General features: G+C 36.8%; 1 protein-coding gene across 2 annotated transcripts in view; it reads left to right on the forward strand.

Moving 5' to 3' along the window:
* The window catches only part of ZRANB3 (zinc finger RANBP2-type containing 3), a gene marked incomplete at its 5' end in the record, with an annotated part of 232,978 nt that overhangs the window by 80,182 nt on the left and 132,419 nt on the right, over positions 1–20,377 (forward strand). For both annotated transcript variants that reach the window (XM_082659043.1, XM_082659044.1), the window contains one exon: positions 3,367–3,385. In XM_082659043.1, coding sequence (XP_082515169.1) covers positions 3,367–3,385 — 19 coding nt within the window. The remainder of the gene's footprint in view (positions 1–3,366; positions 3,386–20,377) is intronic.

Consider the following 20,377-nt stretch of genomic DNA (forward strand, 5'->3'; position numbering starts at 1 on the left):
AAATTCCCATACACTTGTTTTTTCCCTTAATGATAATTGTTCTTTCTGTCTGAATACTTACAAGGTTTTTTTCTTTATTTATAAGATTAATGAATTTTATAAGGATGTGAGTAGATACTTGTCTTTTCTCTTCAATTCACCCTGAAACATGGTTACCCTTTTCAATTATCCACCAGAGGTGTTTCTTTAGCCCAGAGAAATTTTCTTTTATTATTTACTTAATTGTTCTCTCTCCTTCATATGGTGTGTCTTTTCCTCTTTTGAACACCTATTTTTCACATTAGTTTTCTGGATCTATCCTTCAAATGTTTTTGTTTGTTTGTTTTTTTCTTTTCCTTCACTACTTCCATTTATTTAACTTTCTGCTCTGTGCTTTGAGATAATCTTTGCACTTCATCTTCTAGTCTGCTCAGGTGTCAATAATGATCACATTTTTTTCAAAATTCATTTACTCATTTTAGTCTGGAAATCATGGAAGAGAGTGTGTGTGTTTGAGTGTGTGTGTGTGTGTGTGTGTGTTGCATTAGAATTTACTTAGGTGCTGAAACAGTTTTTGTGTAGGTTTTTATCTTTTCTAGCACTTCTCTTTCACTAGATATGTGTTCTGATTATTCACTTGTATTCTGCTTTTTCAAATGTTTGGGCCTCTCACATGATCTGTTATTTTTCTGTGATAGCTCATTGGAAATCAGGTCTGGTTGCTGAACTGCCCTTAATAGCAGGAATGCCAGAGGTCGGGATAGATGTAGTGCCTAAAGTTGAAGGACAGCCCCACTAGAGATACCTGAAGGAAGCCCAGTGCTCTCTGATGTACTTGAACTGCCCTAGTTTCCAAAGTCAGGAAAGCCCACTTGTCTCCTGTTAAAATCCAGCATATCCAGAGGGCTCCAAGATACTCTTACAACTGGGGTCTTCAGATACTTGAAAGCCAAGCCAATCCAGCTATCCACAGCCCTTAGTTGTTGCCTGGGGCTCTGATGCTGCTTTTCAGTCAGTTAGCCACCCACAGGGCAAGTTAGTTGCATACCAGTTCTTCACTAGAGTCATAAACCTTATCTAGCAGCCTTCAGGTCACAGCCTCTGCTTCTCTTTAGAAAGTTAAGGAACTTGGAGTTGGGCATAGAGGAAAACAAGCCACAGTCAAGTTGTCATATTACAGAATACCCTGGATCCTTTCTCATTCCAAAGCCATTACATTCTAATGAGTCTCAGATTTATTATATCTCCAGTTCCCTACCATTCCCCCAACTCACATATCCAGTGGCCCACTCAACTGTTCAACTCGGATATCTGATGGATATCACAAAGGTTACACGTCCAAACCGAACTTTGGATTATCATCTCCAAACCTACTCCTCTCCCAGCCTTTCCTGTCTCAGTGAGTGCATTACCCCCATTTTTCAGTTAATTGCTTAAGACAGTATCTTAAGATTCATTTTTCTCTGTCTCTCATTTTATATCCACATCCCAATCGATCAGCAAATCCTGTTGGCTGTACTTTCAAAATGTACCTAAACTGACCACTTCTCACCTCCGTCATCTCTACCATGCATCCATCTATCCTTTTTCCTTTCCTGGTCTACTTCAGGTGCCTCCTGACTGCTTTCTGTGCTTCTGCTCTTGCCCTCTACAGTTTATTCTCTAGAAGGCAGAGTAATCTTTTTAAAAGGTAAAATGTTGCTTACTTCCAAAGGTTTCTAATAAAATCTAGACTTCGTGCCATTGCATATAAGGTTCACCGTGGTCAGGACCCTAGGTGCTTCCAACCTTATTTTCTACCATTTTCCATGACTCAGTCCACTTTAATCATGTTAGCTTCCTTCCTCTTGCTTAACTACATCATAACCATCTTATCTCAGGGCTCTTGCACTTGCTCATCCCTTTGCTGAGAGTACCCTTCCTCCAGATTTTCTCATGATTCCCTTCCTCATTAAATTTGTGATTTGTTCAGATCTGTTGGAATTGCCTTATCATAAAGATTATTCCTGACCACCCTATAAAATAGCTCCTCCCTTATTTCCCTATTCCACCTACCCTGTTTTAGTTTTTTTTAATAGCATGTATCACCACTTGAATCATTTATTTGTTCATTGTCAGAAATTCTTCCAGTCACCCTCTAGGAGGGAAGGACTTTTAAATTCACTGCTATATCCCTAGCACATAGGACAGAGCCAGGTACATAGTAGGCACTCAATATATCATATATACTTGAAGTGACATCTTTTCCAAATTTGAGTTGGATTTTACAATGAAAAAGTAGGTATATGCATGAATCTTCCTGGAAATAAGTCATATTTTTCAAAGTATTGCTTTTTAGTTTTCTGCTTTTTAGGCTTGTTTGCAAAAAATGTAATAAACTTTTTACTCTTGCATATGTTTTAAATTTCAGTTAAAGTATTTGTGTTTTATTTTTCCATAAAAATACTTAATATGTAACCTGACATCTTTTTTCATTTTAAGAACGAAATTCCATTTTACTTGTAACTTATTCCTTAATGATATATTTATTACCAAATTATTAATTTGTGTCTTATGTTAAAAGAAACCATGTAGTATTGTATAATGTCAAGGCCATTGGGAATAAAGGAAGGAAAAAATACAAATAGGGACTTTTTTCCTCTCTGATTTTTATAATATTCCAGTATTTTTTTTACATTGCCTGGAAATCCCCTCAGTTAAGAGAGAGGTTTTTCTCCTTACAATGTACTCACTGTTTCTAAGGGACCCCTCATGATCTTGACCATATCTGCTATTCTTTCTCTTTGCTCTTTGGTTTTTTCTTCTACTTAGGACCTCAGTTTATGCCCCCATCCTCAATTTTCAGTGGATAGAATTTACTTCTATAGGTTAACAAGAAAGAACAGAGAAGAGAGAACTCAGTAAAATAATAGTAGGAACCAAAATTCAGCTTGAAAATAGGCTTAGCGTGTATAATATAGTGTATATACTTTTACCTATAACATGCTAATGCACTTTAATACAGCATTCTTCTAATCTCTAGGGAAGACCAATTTTAAGGTTTATTGGTACGGAGGGAAGTCATTGGTACAGAGGGAAGTCATTGGTACAGTCACTTGCCATTTTGCTCACATTTTGAAGGATCATTGTAGCTGTCGCCATTGGTGGGATGTAGGAAACAGTACACCTGAAACTCTAACACTCCCACATCCATATGCTGTTGGCAGCTGGAGAGTCTTATAAATCAGCAATGGCCCATTTTCTCATGCACACTTATAAACACCTCTCTCTGGCTTAGTACTTTAACATTTGTAAACTATTTTGTGGCAAGCTACTCAATCAGAACTTTTTAAATGGCTGACTTTGGTAATTAAGAGGTTAATTTGGTTTTATTTTTATTTTTTCCAGGTGTATGGTGGCTGATGAAGTAAGTGTTTTCATGATTTTTATGTCTTTTATAAAATTCCCCAACCAGTTTTTGTTATCTGTTATTTACCCTGTGTTCTCTGTCTTTCATATGACTATATATCTGTATGTGGAGAGGACAGTGGGAGAGCGAGGGAGGGCGGGGCATGGGGGCAGCAGAGAGAATAAGAATGAGAAAGAGAGAGTGTGCGTGTGCACACGCGTGTGCAAGTGCCCATGCGCAAGGCATGCATTTGGAACATGTTAGTGTTAACATTAGTGATTCAAAATTCTATATTTTTGGCCTCAGAAGCATGAATGCAGCCCCAAATGAAACTGAACTCTTTTCTACTTGTCATAATGTTGCTTGCTTAGAAGCTGAACTTTTAAGATTTGGCTCTAAAGGTTATTGTTGATTGTTTTGTATGAGTGTGAAGCATAATGTTAAAATGGCATTTTACTATTACTAAACAATTTGATACCTTTAAGGGGCATGTACTCGTATACATTCATATTCAGGTTTTTTCACTGAAATGGAAGTTCTTGCTACATAACCTACAATACTCTTTACATACATTCTCAGAATGATGTAGATCAATAAAGTTCTAATTTTTAATATCATTTTGGAAAATGTGTTGCTGTTTTCATGATGTCTTTAAGGATAACAGCAAAACATATACATTTAAAAATATAATAGAGGTGAGGAAAATGGATACTGAATTTTTTAAAAATATAAGTGAAACCATAAAAGATTCTCGCAATTAACTGTCTTTTAGTTTTAGTTACATGTAGACTCACCAGTGGCTTATCTCCACTCTCTCTTCTTCAGGAAAAAAATGAATAAGAGTATAATATGCACATGATTGCCAAGCAGAAGGTTCATATAGGGTTTCTTAGTTCATGCTGATTTATAATTACTGAAGTTTTTAGTTTGAACTCTTCATTCTATAGGCATTTGTTTAGACTAGATGTTATAGTTAGAAACAGTCATCGCCTGTGAAAAACTTCAACAGTGTAATTAAAGAGACAGGACATAGACATTTGGAAAACAGTAGAAATTTCTATTTTGGAACAGGATGCATTCCAAAAGAATCTTCATAAATTTATAAATTTGAGAGTCCAAAATGACTAGAAGAAGCTTATGTTTTTAATCCCTGAATATGTTTTCACCAAATAGGAATATAAATTCATCCTCCAACCTCCAAACTAGGCATAACCATTTTATATAATATGTATAAAATGTGTGTGTGATATATGTATGGATGTGTGTATCAATAATTTTTTTTAAACAGACCAGTTTTATGTCCACGGGAAATATACCATAATGTGTAACATTATCTTGATAATTTCCCCAAGCAATTCATGGGGAACATCTTAGTGGCTATGACATTGCATTGCTACCTTGTTCTTCAATTTGATGTTGTAGAGATTTGAATAGGCCTTAAATGTGCAGAATCATTCATGGATTGAATTTGATCAGCACCTTAACTCTTCTTAACTTTTATATTCTCCAACAAACTCCTGTCTTCTCCTCAATTGACATTAGACTAAGGATTGTGCATGATGAGTTCATGATGAACCTTTTAGCCAACAAGAGTTTTTCTTTATACCAATCACTTTTCATCTCCTATTATTTACAGTTACATTTGTCACATGTTGAGTGATTTGTGCTTGTCTTTCAAAACCATTCTTATTTTTTTATTTAATAAATTTAAAAGAACCATTTAATATTTTCTCAGTACTTAAAAGAAGATTCCACTTTGTGTCCCTCATATCTCCTTTTTTTCACCAGCATTTTAAAGACTCTCATTCTTTTACAACTATTTGACTTTCCGAGGTTTATTATGTCAAATCCTATCAATAAGGTTAATTAAGGAAAAATCCTCAATTTTACACATAAGTACAAAAAACAGGCCACAGAAATAACGTAATGATGTACAATTCTAAGATCACAGCTCAAAACCACTAATATCCTCTGTTTTTGGTTGAGTTGAAATGCCATTTCTGTGGAATCTTACTGAGTTAGTGTGGATGAAAGTGAGTAAATTAAAAGTCTTGAAGTAGAAGGAAACTTGTATATATGTAAATTACATGAACTCTGGTTTGACCTTCATTTTATTTTCTAATACTGTTCTCCTTCTCTTGCTCTTATCACAAAATGGTAGTGAAGTCATAGGAGGAAATGCAGTTTATAATTTGGAGGTCAACCAAGTTTTGATTTTTAAATTAAAAAATATATTTTGACGGCTTCCCTGGTGGCACAGTGGTTAAGAATCCACCTGCCAATGCGGGGGACACAGGTTCAAGTCCTGGTCCGGGAAGATCCCACATGCTGTGGAGCAACAAAGCCCGTGTGCCACAACTACTGAGCCTGTGCTCTAGAGCCCACGAGCCACAACTACTGAGCCCATGTGCCACAACTGCTGAAGCCTGCGTGCCTAGAGCCCGTGCTCCTCAACAAGAGAAGCCACCCAATGAGAAGCCCACACGCCACAATGAAGAGTAGCCCCCGCTCACTGCAACTAGAGAAAGCCCATGCACAGCAACAAAGACCCAACTCAGCCAAAAATAAAAAAATAAATTAATAAATTTATTTTAAAAAATATGTATTTTTTGATATAATGAATATTTGACTCATCAAATAGCTAAAAGCTTTAGGAGAGCAATATTACATCTCTGTTATTGAACCTACTTTTTTTTTTTTTAAGATGCTTGAATACCCACTTAGAGTATTGTGTAATTTAGTTGTCTGCTGTGATCTTTCCTCCATAGCTTTAGAAGCAAATGACTTCCTTCACTGGAATAACTCCCCTCTCTTCTAGTATTTTTCTACTATTGTCTTTTTCTAATGTATTCAATCTTCGTGGAATTAGGTAATCTATCTACTGTATATGAGGTAGTCATTAACCTAAAATGGGAATGATGACAAGTTCTGTTTAATTGTCTAATTGTGTGATCATTGAGTATTTCAATTACAAAACTATATTTCAGATAACCAACAAAGCTACAACTTTTAATAAAACTAACTTTGCAAACTTAGCTTAAACTGTTTTAAATTCTTTTCCCCCTTCTTGGTTTAATGTAGTCAAGCATTGTTTCAAGAACCGTGTAGTAAATATACAGAAACTTGTGAATTTGTATTCCTTTAATAATGGAATTCAGGTCACAGTCTGTAGTGAGGCTGTTGCACTATTATCTTTACTGTTCTTTAATAATTTTTTAACCACTGTGTCCTTGTTCTATTGAAAATTATTGAAAATTTTTATTCATAAAAAGATTTTAAATATGAAAAATAGTTTCATATTAACACAAAACAGGTAATTTAATTCAATATACATGAGGAAAATATCAAACCTATATACTTCCTACCTTATTTGTCAAGTATCTAAAGGCTATTATTCTTTGCAGAAACCGAGCATTTAGAAAATTTTTGTCATGTTCATTTTTACTTAAGAAGATGGGATTCACATCCTAGATTTATATGAACAGCCTAATAATTGTGTCCTTATAGACAAAATGCTGTCAGTACATGGATTCTGTCTTGTCTATTGAATCTATTATCAAAGTCAGAAGATTCTTATGTGACATTTTTTGTTAGTACTCTACTTAAGTCCCGCGCCCCTGCCCCCGCCCCCAGCTTTTCCCTAAGTTTCCTTCCTGTTACTTGAGAAAACATTTGGAGTTGGGGGATGGTATACCAAATAAAGTATTGCTTTCCTTCCTTTTTCAAAAGAAAAGGAAACCATTTGTCAAGGCTAAGCTACTTGGCTTGGCTTACTTTGTGGCTATTTTGGGATTAATAGATATATTTGGAACAGAGACCATAGAGTTGTCATTATGGATGCTTTTCTTTTGGTCAAGGTGCTTCTCTGGAAGAGAAGTTTGGAGGGGAGAGGCTGTGGAACCTGTTGAGTGCTCGCAGAAGTTTTTCTGTAGGCTGAAGTTTGAAAAGCCTTGTCATTTTCTCTGCAGGCAGAAATCTGTAGGTGTCTGGAAACGCTGAAGAACCCCCTCGGGAAGATTATTTCTATCAGAAGACCTTAAAATTGATATTGTGATATAGTCTCTGCCAACATTAACTTTATAGGTTTGAGGACAAAGAAATTAAACTAGACATGAAGAATTTTAGTTTTCCTTTTATATAAGCCTACCTTGGTTTGACAAAGTGAGCTGAGGTGATAATTTTTATTCCATTTGCTTCTACAAATCCTTGTTTCCCTTTACCAGACCCAAGTTGAATTGAATACTTTCCCCTCTGAGCTTTTACTCTTTCTGATTCATAACCCCTCTTTGTTGGTGGTCCATTTCTGTTGAATGAATGGACTGATTAAAGAGTTAATACTTAATTAACACATATGTGCCGGGTTCTGTTTTAGTGATTTACATGTATTAATTTATTTCATCCCAGGACAACCCAACAGAGTATTATGATTATTATTACCACCATCATTTTCCAGATGAGAAAGCTGAGGCACAGGTATATTAAGTAAATACAGCTAGAACATGCTAGGAGCTGATATCTAACCTAAAATAATTCAGCACCCAAGTCCATTATTGCTATTCTATACAAAGTCTCCAGGTACTAGACTTTCGGTGTTTTTGTGTGTGTGGTTTTTTTTTTGCGGTACGCGGGCCTCTCACTGTTGTGGCCTCTCCTGTTGCGGAGCACAGGCTCCGTACGCGCAGGCTCAGCGGCCATGGCTCACGGGCCCAGCCGCTCCGCGGCATGTGGGATCTTCCCGGACCAGGGCACAAACCCGTGTCCCCTGCATCGGCAGGCGGACTCTCAACCACTGTGCCACCAGGGAAGCCCACTTTTTGTGTTTTGAAACAGGATTCTTAAGTACAGAAGAATCTGCAAGACATAGTGCTCAAATGAATGAAGCTGAATGATATAGGTGATGGCATTTGTGCAGCTGAGACGGTCTATATTCCTCTAAATCAGTATCATTTGACTGCTTCCTTCCTTTCCTCATTTTTAAGACCAGCTTTACTATTTTTTGAATGTCCTTTTTTAAAAATAAGTTTTAAATTTTAGAACAGGTTTAGTTTTATAGAATTATTGTGAACATAGTACAGAGAGTTCTCATATGCCTCAAAGCCAGTCCCCCGTTACTAGTTACTTAGATTAGTAATGTCTCAATTAATGAACCGATATTCATATACTAGTGTTGTTAACTAAAAACCATACTTCATTTAGATTTCCTCATATTTTCACTGATGTCCTTTTTCTTTTCCAGGATTCCATCCGGTATACACATTACATTTAGTAGCCATGTCTTAAATAGACATGACAGATAGCCAATAGCCTTTCTTGGTTGTGACAGTTTCTCAGACTTTACTTGTTTTTGAAGAAGTTTACAGTTTTGAGAGTTAATGGTTCAGTATTTTGTAAAATGTCCCTTAATTGGGATATGTTGTCTGATGTTTTTCTCATGATCAGACTGAGGTACTGGGTTTTGGGCAAGAAGACCACAGAGGTTAAGTGCCATTGTCATCATGTCATACCAAAGGTACATAATATCAATATGACTTATCACTGTTAATGTTAATCTTGATCACCTGGTTTGATGTAATGTTTGTCAGGTTTTTCCCCTGTAAAGTTACTGCGTTTGTTTTTTTTTTGGTCCCTTCCCATACTGTATTTTTTGAAGGAAAGTAACTATATGCAGCCCATACTTAAGAAATGGGGATTTATGCTCTACTTCCTTAAAGGCAGAATAAATAAATACATAAATTATTCAGAATTCATTTGTTCACTCACTTACTTTATCTTGTATTCATATCAGTAGGACTCACGGATATTCACTTTATTTTGTTGCTAAAATGGTTCCACCTTTGGCCATTGGGAGCTCTTTGAATTCACTCCTGTGTCCCTTTGAATTGCCCCCTTCATTGTAGGCTGTTCTGTTTGGGGTTTTGTGTTTTGTTTTCTTTGGCTTTTCAGCATTTTCTTACTTTCTGGCACTACAAGATGCTCCAGTCTTATCCTGTATATTTCCTACCCCAGTACTTGAATCACGCATTTCTCCAGGATACCCGGGTTCTTTCTATTGGAGAAAGATATTAGAACCAGATCTAGGTGCTAGGTGTACTCATTTTTACCGGAGTGTCATTTCTTCTAGATCCTCTCAGCTGACGGAGCAAGGAGATAAATGCATGTGTTCTTACATATGCGTGTGTATGTACATATTTATGAATATTTATCTATGTAGCCATCTGTATCTGTATTTAAGCTAAACATGAGTTCCTGTTGATGTCTCCAGTTCTAATCCATCACCACATGGGTCATTCTAACTTCTTCCCTTGCTTAACTATATCCTCCTACTCCATCACTGAGTATCCTAGTTCCCACCATCTGCCATTCATTTAATTAATTATGCACTTCTAGTATACATGCGTGGTGGTTTCAGTATTATTAACCTGTACCCCGACAGGAAGGAAAATTATCAACTAGAGTACAGTGCTTAGGTACAGTTCCTTTTACCTTTATTTTTACAGATTCCATTCATTTTCAGAATTACTTTAAGTCAGACCTTATTCCTTTACTCTATTCAGTGAGGTTGTTTCATATGCCTATAATACATTTAAATTATTGTATCACACTTCACATTCCATCATGGGACCCTCTGACCTCCTGAATTATTTTTTAATTATTTGTATACATCAAAATGTACTTTTTGTAATGCAAATTTCTGTGGATTTTCACAAATGCTTAATGTCTTGTAATCACCATTACAGTATCATGTAGAATAGTTTTACTGCCCAAACAATCCCCTGTGCTTCACTTATTTAATTCCCTTCAGACCAAAACCCCCAATAACCAAAGATGTGTTTAATGACTTTATCATTTTGCCTTTTCCAGATGTCATATGATTGGCAGCATATAGTTCGCAGCTTTTTCAGACTGACTTTTTTCACCTAGCCTATGCATTTAAGTTTCAGCTGCGTCTTTTTGTGGCTTGATAGCTCTTTTAATCACTGAATAAAATTCCATTATATGGATGTACCACAGTTTGTTTTTCCATTCACCAAGATGAAGGGACATATTTGTTGCTTCCAGTTTTGAGGATTATGTAGGTGTTTGTGTGGGTATACTCAGTCGAGTAATTATCTAGGAGTGCAGTTGCTGGATTGTTATGTTAGTTTCCTAGGGCTGCCATTAAAAAGTACCACAAACTTGGTGTCTTAAAACAACAGAAATCTATCCTCTCAGTTCTAGAGGCTAGAAGTCTGAAATCAAGGTGTCAGGAGGTTTGGTTCCTTCTGAGGGCTCTGAGGGAGAATCTGTTTAATGCCTTTCTCCTGGCTTCAGGTGATGGCCGGCAGTGTTTGGCATTCCTGGGTTTGTAGGTGTATCACTTCAATCCCTGCCTCTATCTTCATGGGGCATTTTCCTTTTGTCTATGTCTCTTCTCCTCTTGTAAAAACATCAGTCACATTGGATTAAGGGTTCACCCTACTGTAGTATGACATCATCTTAACCAATTACATCTGCAACAACCCTATATCCAAATAAGGTCACATCCTGAAATACTGAGGGAATAGGGCTTCAATACATCTTTTGGTAGGGGGTGGGGGGAGACACAATTCAACCCATAATACATGGTGAGACTATGTTCACTTTTGTCAGAAACTGTCAAACTGTCTTCAGAAGTGTATCATTTTGCATTCCCACCAGTAATGAATGAGAATTCCCCTTGCCCTGCATCCTTACCAGCAGTTGGTATTGTCAGTTTAAAAAAAATTTTTTTTAATTTTAGCCTTTGTACTGGGTATAGTTATATTTCATTATTTTTTAATTTGCAGTTCTCTAATAACATATGATATTGAGCATCCTTTCATTTGTTTATTTTCCATCTCTAAGCCTTCTTTGGCAAGGTCTTTGTTCAGTTCTTTTGCCCATTTTTTAATTGGATTATTTCTTTTTGTTGTTGAGTTTTAAGAGTTCTTTGTATATTTTAGGTACAAGTCCTTTATCAGATATGTGATTTACAAATATTTTCTCCAATGCTGTGACTTGTCCTTTTATTCTTCTAAAAGTTTCTTTCACAGAGCAGAAGTTTTTACCTTTAATGAAGTCCAGCTTATCAATTTTTTCTTTCATTGATTATCCTTTTGGTCTTCTACCTCATTGCTACACCCAAGGCCACCTAGATTTTCTCTTTTGTTGTCTTCTAGAAGTTTTATAGTGTCACTTTACACTTTGGTCTATGATCCATTTTGGGTATAAAGATATGGATGTGCAGTTATTCCACCAACATTTGTTGAAAAGAGTATCCTTTCAACACTGAATTAGCTTTCTTCTTTGTCAAAGATCAGTTGACTTCATTTGTATGGGTCTATTTCTAGGCTCTCTCTTATGTCCCAATGATCTATATCTATTCTTTCACCAGTACCACACTGTCTTGATTACTGTAGCCTTATAATAATACTTGAAATTGTGTGGTGTGATTCATCCAACTTTGTTCATCTTCTTTAGTACTGTGTTGGCTATTCTAGGTCCTTAGTCTTTCCATATAAATTTTAGAATCAGTTTCTCAGTCTCTACAAACAACTTGCTGGGATTTTGACTGGGATTGCATTGCATTTATAGGTAAAGATGGGAAGAATCTATAGATCTATAGACCAAGTTGGGAAGAAACTTTAACGATGTGAGTCTTTAGTCCATGAACATAGACTATCTCTCCATTTATTTAGAAATTCTTTGATTTTTTTTCTCATCGGTAATTTTTTTTCCTTTTTTTTTGTACTGAGGTATAATTGACATACATTATATGTAGTTTCAGGTATACAACATAATGATTTGATATTTGTATATATTGCAAAATGATCACCACAGTAAGTCTAGTTAACATCTGTTACCATACAGTTACTAAATTATTTTTCTTGTGATGAGAACTTTTAAGGTATACTCTTTTAGCAACTTTCAGATATACAGTGTGGTATTATTAATTACAGCCACCAAGCTGTACATTACATCCCCATGACTTATTTATTTTATGACTTGAAGTTTGTACCTTTAGACCCTCTTCATCTATTTCATCCACCCTCAATCCCCTGCCTCTGACAACCACCAATCTTTTTTTTTCTTTTAATTTATTTTCTTGGCTGCGTCAGGTCTTAGTTGCAGCAAGCGGGATCTTTCATTGCAGCGTGTGGGCTCCTCTCTAGTTGTGGCGCGCAGGCTCCGGGGTGCATGGGCTCTGTAGTTTGCAGCACGTGGGCTGTCTCCTGGAGGTGCGCAAGCTCAATAGTTGTGGCGCGCGAGCTTAGTTGCCCCCCGGGTATATGGGATCTTAGTTCCCCAACCAGGGATCGAACCCACGTCCCTTGTATTGGAAGGCGGATTCTTCTACCAGTGGACTACCAGAGAAGTCCCTGGCAACCACCCATCTGTTTTCTGTATCTATGAGCTCAGTTTTGTTTTGTTTCCACAAATAAATTAGATCATACAGTACTTGTCTTTCTTTGTATGACTTATTTCACTTAGTATAATGCCTGTAAGGTCCATCCATGTTGTCACAACTGGCTGAATAATATTCTGTGTGAGTGTGTGTTTATATATATATATATATATATTTATCTCACAAATTCTTTATCCATTCATCCATAGATGGACACAGGTTGCTTCCATGTCTTGCCTATTGTAAATAATGCTGCAGTGAACGTGGGAGCACATGTATCTTTTTTAGTTAGTGTTTTCATTTTCTTTGGATAAATACCCAGAATTGGAATTGCTGGATCATGTCGTAGTTCTATCTCTAATTTTTTGAGAAACCTCCAACCACAGTGGCTGTACCAATTTTTTTTCCCACCAACAGTGCAGGAAGGTTCCTTTTTCTCCTCATCAACACTTGTTATTTCTTATTTTGATAATACCTATTCTAATAGGTATAAGGTGGTATCTCATTGTGGTTTTGATTTGCATTTCTCTGATGATTAGTGATGTTGAGCATCTTTTCAGGTACCTGTTGGTCATCTGTATGTCTTCTTTGTACAAATGTCTATTTGGCCTTTTGCCCATTTTTTAATTGGGTTTTTGTTTTTGTTTGTGGGGCTTTTTTTTGCTGTTGAGTTGTAAGAGTTCCTTATATATTTTGGATATTAACTTCTTATTAGATATGTGGTTTGCAAATATTTTCTTCCATTCTGGAGGTTGTTTTCTCATTTTGTTGATGATTTCATTTGCTGTGCAGAGCTTTTTATTAGTTTGAGATAATCCCACTTGTTTATTTTTGCTTTTTTTTCCCTTAGCTTTTGGTGTCAAATTCCAAATCATAGCCAAGACTGATGTCAAGGAGTTTACCCCCTACGTTTTCTTCTAGGAGTTTTATGGTTTCAAATCTTACATTCCAGTCTTTAATCCATTTTAGGTTAACTTTTGTGTGTAGTGTAAAATAGGGATCAAAATTCATTCTTTCTTTTGCATGTGACCATCCAGTTTTCCCAACACTATTTACTGAAGGGCCTGTCCTTTCCCCTCTGTGTATTCTTGGTTCCTTTGTTATAAATTAATTGACCATATAGTCATGAGTTTATTTTTGGCTCTGTTCTGTTCCATTGATCAATATGTCTGTTTTTATGCAAATACCATACTGTTTTGATTACTATCACTCTGTAATATAGTTCAAAATCAGGGAGCGTGATGCCACGGCTTTGTTCTTTTTTCTCATGATTGCTTTGGTTATTGGGGTCTTTTGTGGTTTCAAACAAATTTTATGATTGTTTTATTTTTGTGAAAAATGCCATTTTAATTTTGATAGGGATTGCATAGAATCTTAGGTTGCTTTGGGTAGTATGGACAGTTTAACAATATTAATTCTTCCACTCCATGAGCATGAAATATCTTTCCTCTTTTTGATGTCTTCTATTTTTTCATCAATGTCTTAATAATTTTCAGTGTACAGGTCTTTCACGTCCTTGGTTAAATTTATTCCAAGGTATTTTATTCTTTTTGATGCAATTACAGGGTTTTTTCCCTTTATTTCTCTTTCTGACAGTTTGTTGCTAGTGACTAGAAATGCAACAGATTTTTATATATTGATTTTGTATTCTGCAACTTTACTGGGTATGTTGATTAGCCCTCACAGTTTTTGGTGAGTCTTCTGGATTTTCTATATATAATATCATATCTACAATCTATATACCTTTTGTCTCCTTTTCTTGTCTTTGTACTAGCTAGGTCTTCTAAAACAGTGTTGAGTAGGAATGGTGAGACAAGACGTCCTTGTCTTGTTCTCAGTCTTAGGAGCAAAGTGTCCAGTTTCTCACCATGAAGTATGATGTTAGCTGTAGGTATTTTGTAGATAACTCTTTATCAAATTGAGGAAATTCCCCTGGGTTCCTAGTTTTCTGAGAGCTTTTGTCATGATTGGGATTTGGTTTTTGTCAGCTGCTTTTTCTGCATCAGTTGATAAAGTCATATGATTTTTTTATTCTTTAGTCTATTGTTGTAATGGATTACATTTATTCACATTCAAGTGTTGGTGAACCAGTCTTGCATACCTAGGATAAATTCTACTTGGCCATGGTATATAATTCTTTTTTATACATTCCTAGATTTGGTTTGCTAATATTTTGTTAAGGATTTTCACATCTATGTTCCTGAGAGGTATTGATCTGTAGGTTTTTTGGGTTTTTTAAAATAATATCTTTGTTTTTGGTGTTAGGGTAAAGCTGGCCTTGTAGAATGAGTTAGGAAGTGTTCCCTTTGTTTTACAAAGGCCAAAGCTGAATCAAATGAAAATAGCTACTCTTTACTGCTGCCAGAGTTGTATTCCTCAAATTCTCCATTTCCCCCTGTTGCCTATAAAGTAAAGCACTACATCATAGTCGCTACCTGTGTCTTCTATTCTCTTCTCCCCTTCTCTGGCATCAATTCTAGTGACACTTCCATCTCCCTACCTATTATAATATCTACCACTTATTATAAATGTTATATTAGATAGGTTAATCTCTCTGAGCCTTTGTTTCTTTATATACATTTGGGAGTAATAATACTTTTCTTATGAGATTACTTACGTAAGGAACAGGAGTAATATATCTCAGATATTCCTTTCCCCTATTCTGTTCCCAAACACCATGACTTTTTAAGCTTTGCTATCTCTATATATGCTGTTCTTTTTCTGATTAATTCCTTTCCTTTTGTGTCCCCATCTTTCCCCAAGTTCACCTAACAAAAGCATCATTTAAAACCCTCTTCAAATATCACTTCCTCTGTGTCACCGTCTGTATCACCAGCCTTTGAGCCTCTTGGTTCCTATGTGCTCTCACTTCTACTTTAGTTTGAATCATGTTCTAGTGTACTTTACTGGTTCTCTCCCAAAGATTGGAACTCCTAGGACTCAAGCCATATCTACGTAGCAGTGTCTAGGGAATAGTAGATTTCCAGTTAATGCCTTCTGAATGAATGAATAAGAGAGAAAAAGAGAGAGAACTTCTTTTGTCTCATTAATTGTTGTTGTTGGTTTGAGACCTTTGAACTCATCTCAGATAAGCATCTCTTTATCTGAACAAAAGGGACATCTTGTCTATAGTCACCAGTACTTTAAATTATGTCCACTACCACCCACCTCCAGTTATTCTTGTGGCATGGAGATAATGGAGAAAAGATTCCTCTAAGTGGGATTTGGAGGTTGGGGTCTTTTTTTTTTTAATTTTTTTTTATTTTTGCTGTGTTGGGTCTTCGTTTCTGTGCAAGGGCTTTCTCTAGTTGTGGCAAGCGGGGGCCACTGTACATCGCGGTGCACGGGCCTCTCACTATCGTGGCCTCTCTTGTTGCCGAGCACAGGCTCCAGACGTGCAGGCTCAGTAGTTGTGGCTCACGGGCCTATTTGCTCCACGGCATGTGGGATCCTCCCAGACCAGGGCTCGAACCCGTGTCCCCCGCATTATCAGGCAGATTCTCAACCACTGCGCCACCAGGGAAGACCAGGGGTCTTTTTAAAAAAACTATTAAAATGTCTAGCATAGGGCTTCCTTGGCAGTTTAGTGGTTAAGACTCTGTGCTTCCAATGCCGGGGTCACCTGTTCGATCCCTGGTCGGGGAACTAATCCCACATGCCGCGCGGTATGGCCAAAAAGGAGGAGAAAAAGAAAATCAACTTAAAAAACAACAAATGTTTAGCATTGAGTTGTCTTGCTTCCTTCTGGTCATCCTCAGTTTGAAATGTTTTTATCTTGAACACTTGAAATGTATAATACTAATGCAACTGATTTCATTTTCAATTTTAAAGAAGTTTACCCTGATTTCTTTAGGGAATGATGTAATTTTGCTCAGGGCTCCTGCTGTTTTGCACAGCCAGGCTATTGCAATGTTCTCTCCATAGTCTTGGACAAGATTCAAAATGAAATGCAGAGGGGACAGCAATGGTGAGTTAAACCGTACCCAGATAGAGTCAGACACAAAGCATTTTCCTGGAATATAATGTTTATAACTCACATAAGCATTGAAAGGCACAAAGCACTAATGCCATTGTGTCACCCTAAGGCACTTTTATTATATAGTAATACTTCAAGTACATTGTAAGGAGGATGTTGCAAACGTTCCTGCCTCACCAATTTTTATTAACTGAAATGTTCTTAATGGGATAGAAATTATTTAAAATCTGGAGGGGAGGTTAAAATTAATTATCACCCCATAATCTGCTTCTTTTTTTTTTTTTTTTTTTAAAGTAATGGACTTAAGTTTCCACAGAACTTGAACAGCCCTAAGGGGCCACATCTGCACTGGGAATTGGACAACAATTCTGCTCCAGACTTTTCATAGATAGCAGCTAGGGATTGGTATCAATCCAAGTCTTATTTCTTTACATTAGAAGATTTTAAACATTTTTTTCTTTAGCCATTGATTAACCTGCCTTTTACCCCTGTATATTATTGAGGGTCTTCTATTTGAAAAATTATTATGAATATAGATTAAGAAACATGTCCACTATCTGAGAAGCTTTCAATCAGGAAATGAAGGTTGTGGAGTGTGTGTCTCTGTATGATATATGTAAAATGTAGACTACTAGAAATATTGGAAATTAAGTTTACAATATAACCTCCATGGTACTTTTGTGGAAGGAAACATTAATTCCAGCTTGATTAAGTCAGAATGCTTTGTAAAGGAGGTAGATTTAAGGTGAGTCTTACAGAAGAGGTAAGTATAAAGCCAGCACTGAAAAAAGGTAAATTGACGAATTTATTGACTTTCCGGTGTTTGTGAGCTGTATTTTCACAGAACTGAGGTTGAGACTCGAGGGTATGAGGCTGTGAAGTTTCTGCTTTACTTCAGCTACAGCTGCCTCACTTTTTCTCCTTGATAAATGTTGAGTTTCTGTGTAATGTTTTATTTGAAAATGGCTTACATTGCTTTTTAAAAGTTTAAAAACTGCTTTTCTCGATTCTTTAGTGTCTTCTTTTTCTATATTACAGTGATGTGAAGTATGTATCTTTCTTAACCTTTATCTAACTTTATTCATAAGTGATCCAAAAATTTTCAATAGAATGAGTCAATCTTTGGCATTCTCTGCAAGTTTTAATCACATTTTCTTTCTCTCAAGCTATAAAGTTAATTCAGAAAGTTAAACTAGACACAGGGGAACAAGGTCGTGAGGAAAGGAAGGCTTGGTGTGCTGCCTCCATTTCTTCCACCTTCAGTCTTTGTGCCTTTCACAGTTTCCGACAGAGCTGTGCTGGGACAGACTGTCTGGAGGTTCACAGCCCCTGTGGTGCGTAGGAGCCACTATGAGGAGGGTCCAGGGAAGTATTTACTATTCTAGTGGAAAACAAGTAGCAGTTACTACTTATGATCACTTTGTACTTTGGATCTGGATTTGCTGAACCTTTCTTTGTAGTAAGACACCAACTGCTTAAAAAATAATCCATGAAACACATATGAAAAGGAGTATTTTAAGAGGTGCACTCTCTTTGAAAAAAGATCTGACTCTTGAACTTGATAAATGGAATATTTATAAATGGAATGGAATATTTATAAATGGAATATTTCCTGCCATATCAATAAACAAAGGATGTCACAGTCACCAGTGATTGCAGCCCTCCAAAGTGAGCTGGTGAGCCCTGAGGAAACTCGGGGCTGAAAAGAATACCTGCCATCTAGCAGCCATCAGACTGCAGCCATTCCCTGCGGTGAGCCCTGAGGAAACTCAGGATGTGAAAATACAGGTCCCAGATAGCTAAGGTGCACATCAAAGGGATGATTTCTGTGAGCCCAGACTCTTGGATCTTTCCATACATAGAAAAGCGCTAAGTTCCTTAACTTGAGATATCTGGTTTTCTTTATTTAAGATAGTCTTTTGACGTCCCAGTTACTTGCTCTTTGTTGCAAAACTCCTATATATCCTGGCTCCTCCCCCCACCTCTTCAGGAGCAGTTTCTCAGAGTTATCTGAACCGCTGTCTCCCGGACTTCAGTCTTCATTTTCCCCCAAGTAAAACTTAACTCACAACTCTCATGTTATGCATATATTTTTCTTAATTCAACAAACTCAACATACTAAATATGTTTGTAAATAAACTTAAGGCATTAACAAAAGAAAGAAAATTAAACTACTATATGTATATACACATTTGTATATATACATATATATATATTATTTTTTAAATTTTTATTTATTTATTTTTTTGGCCACGCCACGTGGCCTGCAGGATCTTAGTTCCCCGACCAGGGATCGAACCCGGGCCATGGCAGTGAAAGCACTGAGTCCTAACCACTGGACCACCAGGGAATTCCTGCCTACAATATATTTTTTAACAATGATAATATTTTCCTGTTGTTTTATAGTAAATGACATATTTCCAGAGAGTAAAAGTTTATAGAACGGCGAGGCATTCAGTTTTTTTTGCCATGACATTTGAAAGCATAATTTAACTTTTTTTTTTTTTTTTTTTTGCGGTACGTGGGCCTCTCACTGTTGTGGCCTCTCCCATTGTGGAGCACAGGCTCCGGACGCGCAGGCTCAGCGGCCATGGCTCACGGGCCCAGCCGCTCCGCGGCATGTGGGATCTTCCCGGACCGGGGCACGAACCCGTGTCCCCTGAATCGGCTGGCAGACTCCCAACCACTGTGCCACCAGGGAAGCCCAATTTAACCTTTTTTTAGTTACTCAAAGTTATCAACTACTGAGACAAGTTAGGCCCTTTACTTAAATCTCTTAGACTGTTTTAAGTTATGTGTTTGCTTCTTTTTTGGCTGTGCCGTGCGCCATGTGGGATCTTAGTTCCCTGAGCTGGGCTCGAACTTGCACCCCCTGCAGTGACAGCGCAGAGTCTTAACCTCTGGCCTGTGTCTGCTTCTTAGTTAGTCTTCATTTTTGCTACTCCAAGGCCTTTTGCTTCCCTGTCTTAAGTGAGTTTACACATAAAATGCAATGACTCTTTATATATTTTTATTAATATTAGTACTGAGGCTATTAATGATAAATAACATTAGAAAAAATAAATGAAGTAATATCAGCTATTCCTTCACTTTTCAGTACACTTTTATTTAAAATCCCTATTTTAGGTTATTCATAATATATCAACTTTTCAATTGAGTTTCTTTTAAAATTTTACCATTAATTCCTAACATTCATTAATTTTTTTTTTTTTTTTTTTTTTTGCGGTACGCGGGGCTCTCACTATTGTGGCCTCTCCCATTGTGGAGCACAGGCTACGGACGCGCAGGCTCAGCAGACATGCCTCACCGGCCTAGCCGCTCTGCAGCATGTGGGATCTTCCCGGACCGGGGCACGAACCCGTGTCCCCTGCATCGGCAGATGGACTCTCAACCACTGCGCCACCAGGGAAGCCCCATTACTTTTTTATTCCAACATTTTTATAGTATTTTAAATTTTCTTTACCTTATTAGTTTATGACAGAGTGTTCAAATGAATCTAATGAACTGTTTTCTCTACTTTTAACATCACTAGCATTTCGTAAAGTCAAGTCAAGCCCAGGTTAGATCTTAACATATGCAACTTCTCCGTATAAATTAACTTTTATTATTTATTGTTATACTTATTAACACT

This window comes from Grampus griseus (assembly GCF_964374135.1).
Source record: "Grampus griseus genome assembly, chromosome: 7".
Classification (NCBI taxonomy): domain Eukaryota; kingdom Metazoa; phylum Chordata; class Mammalia; order Artiodactyla; family Delphinidae; genus Grampus; species Grampus griseus.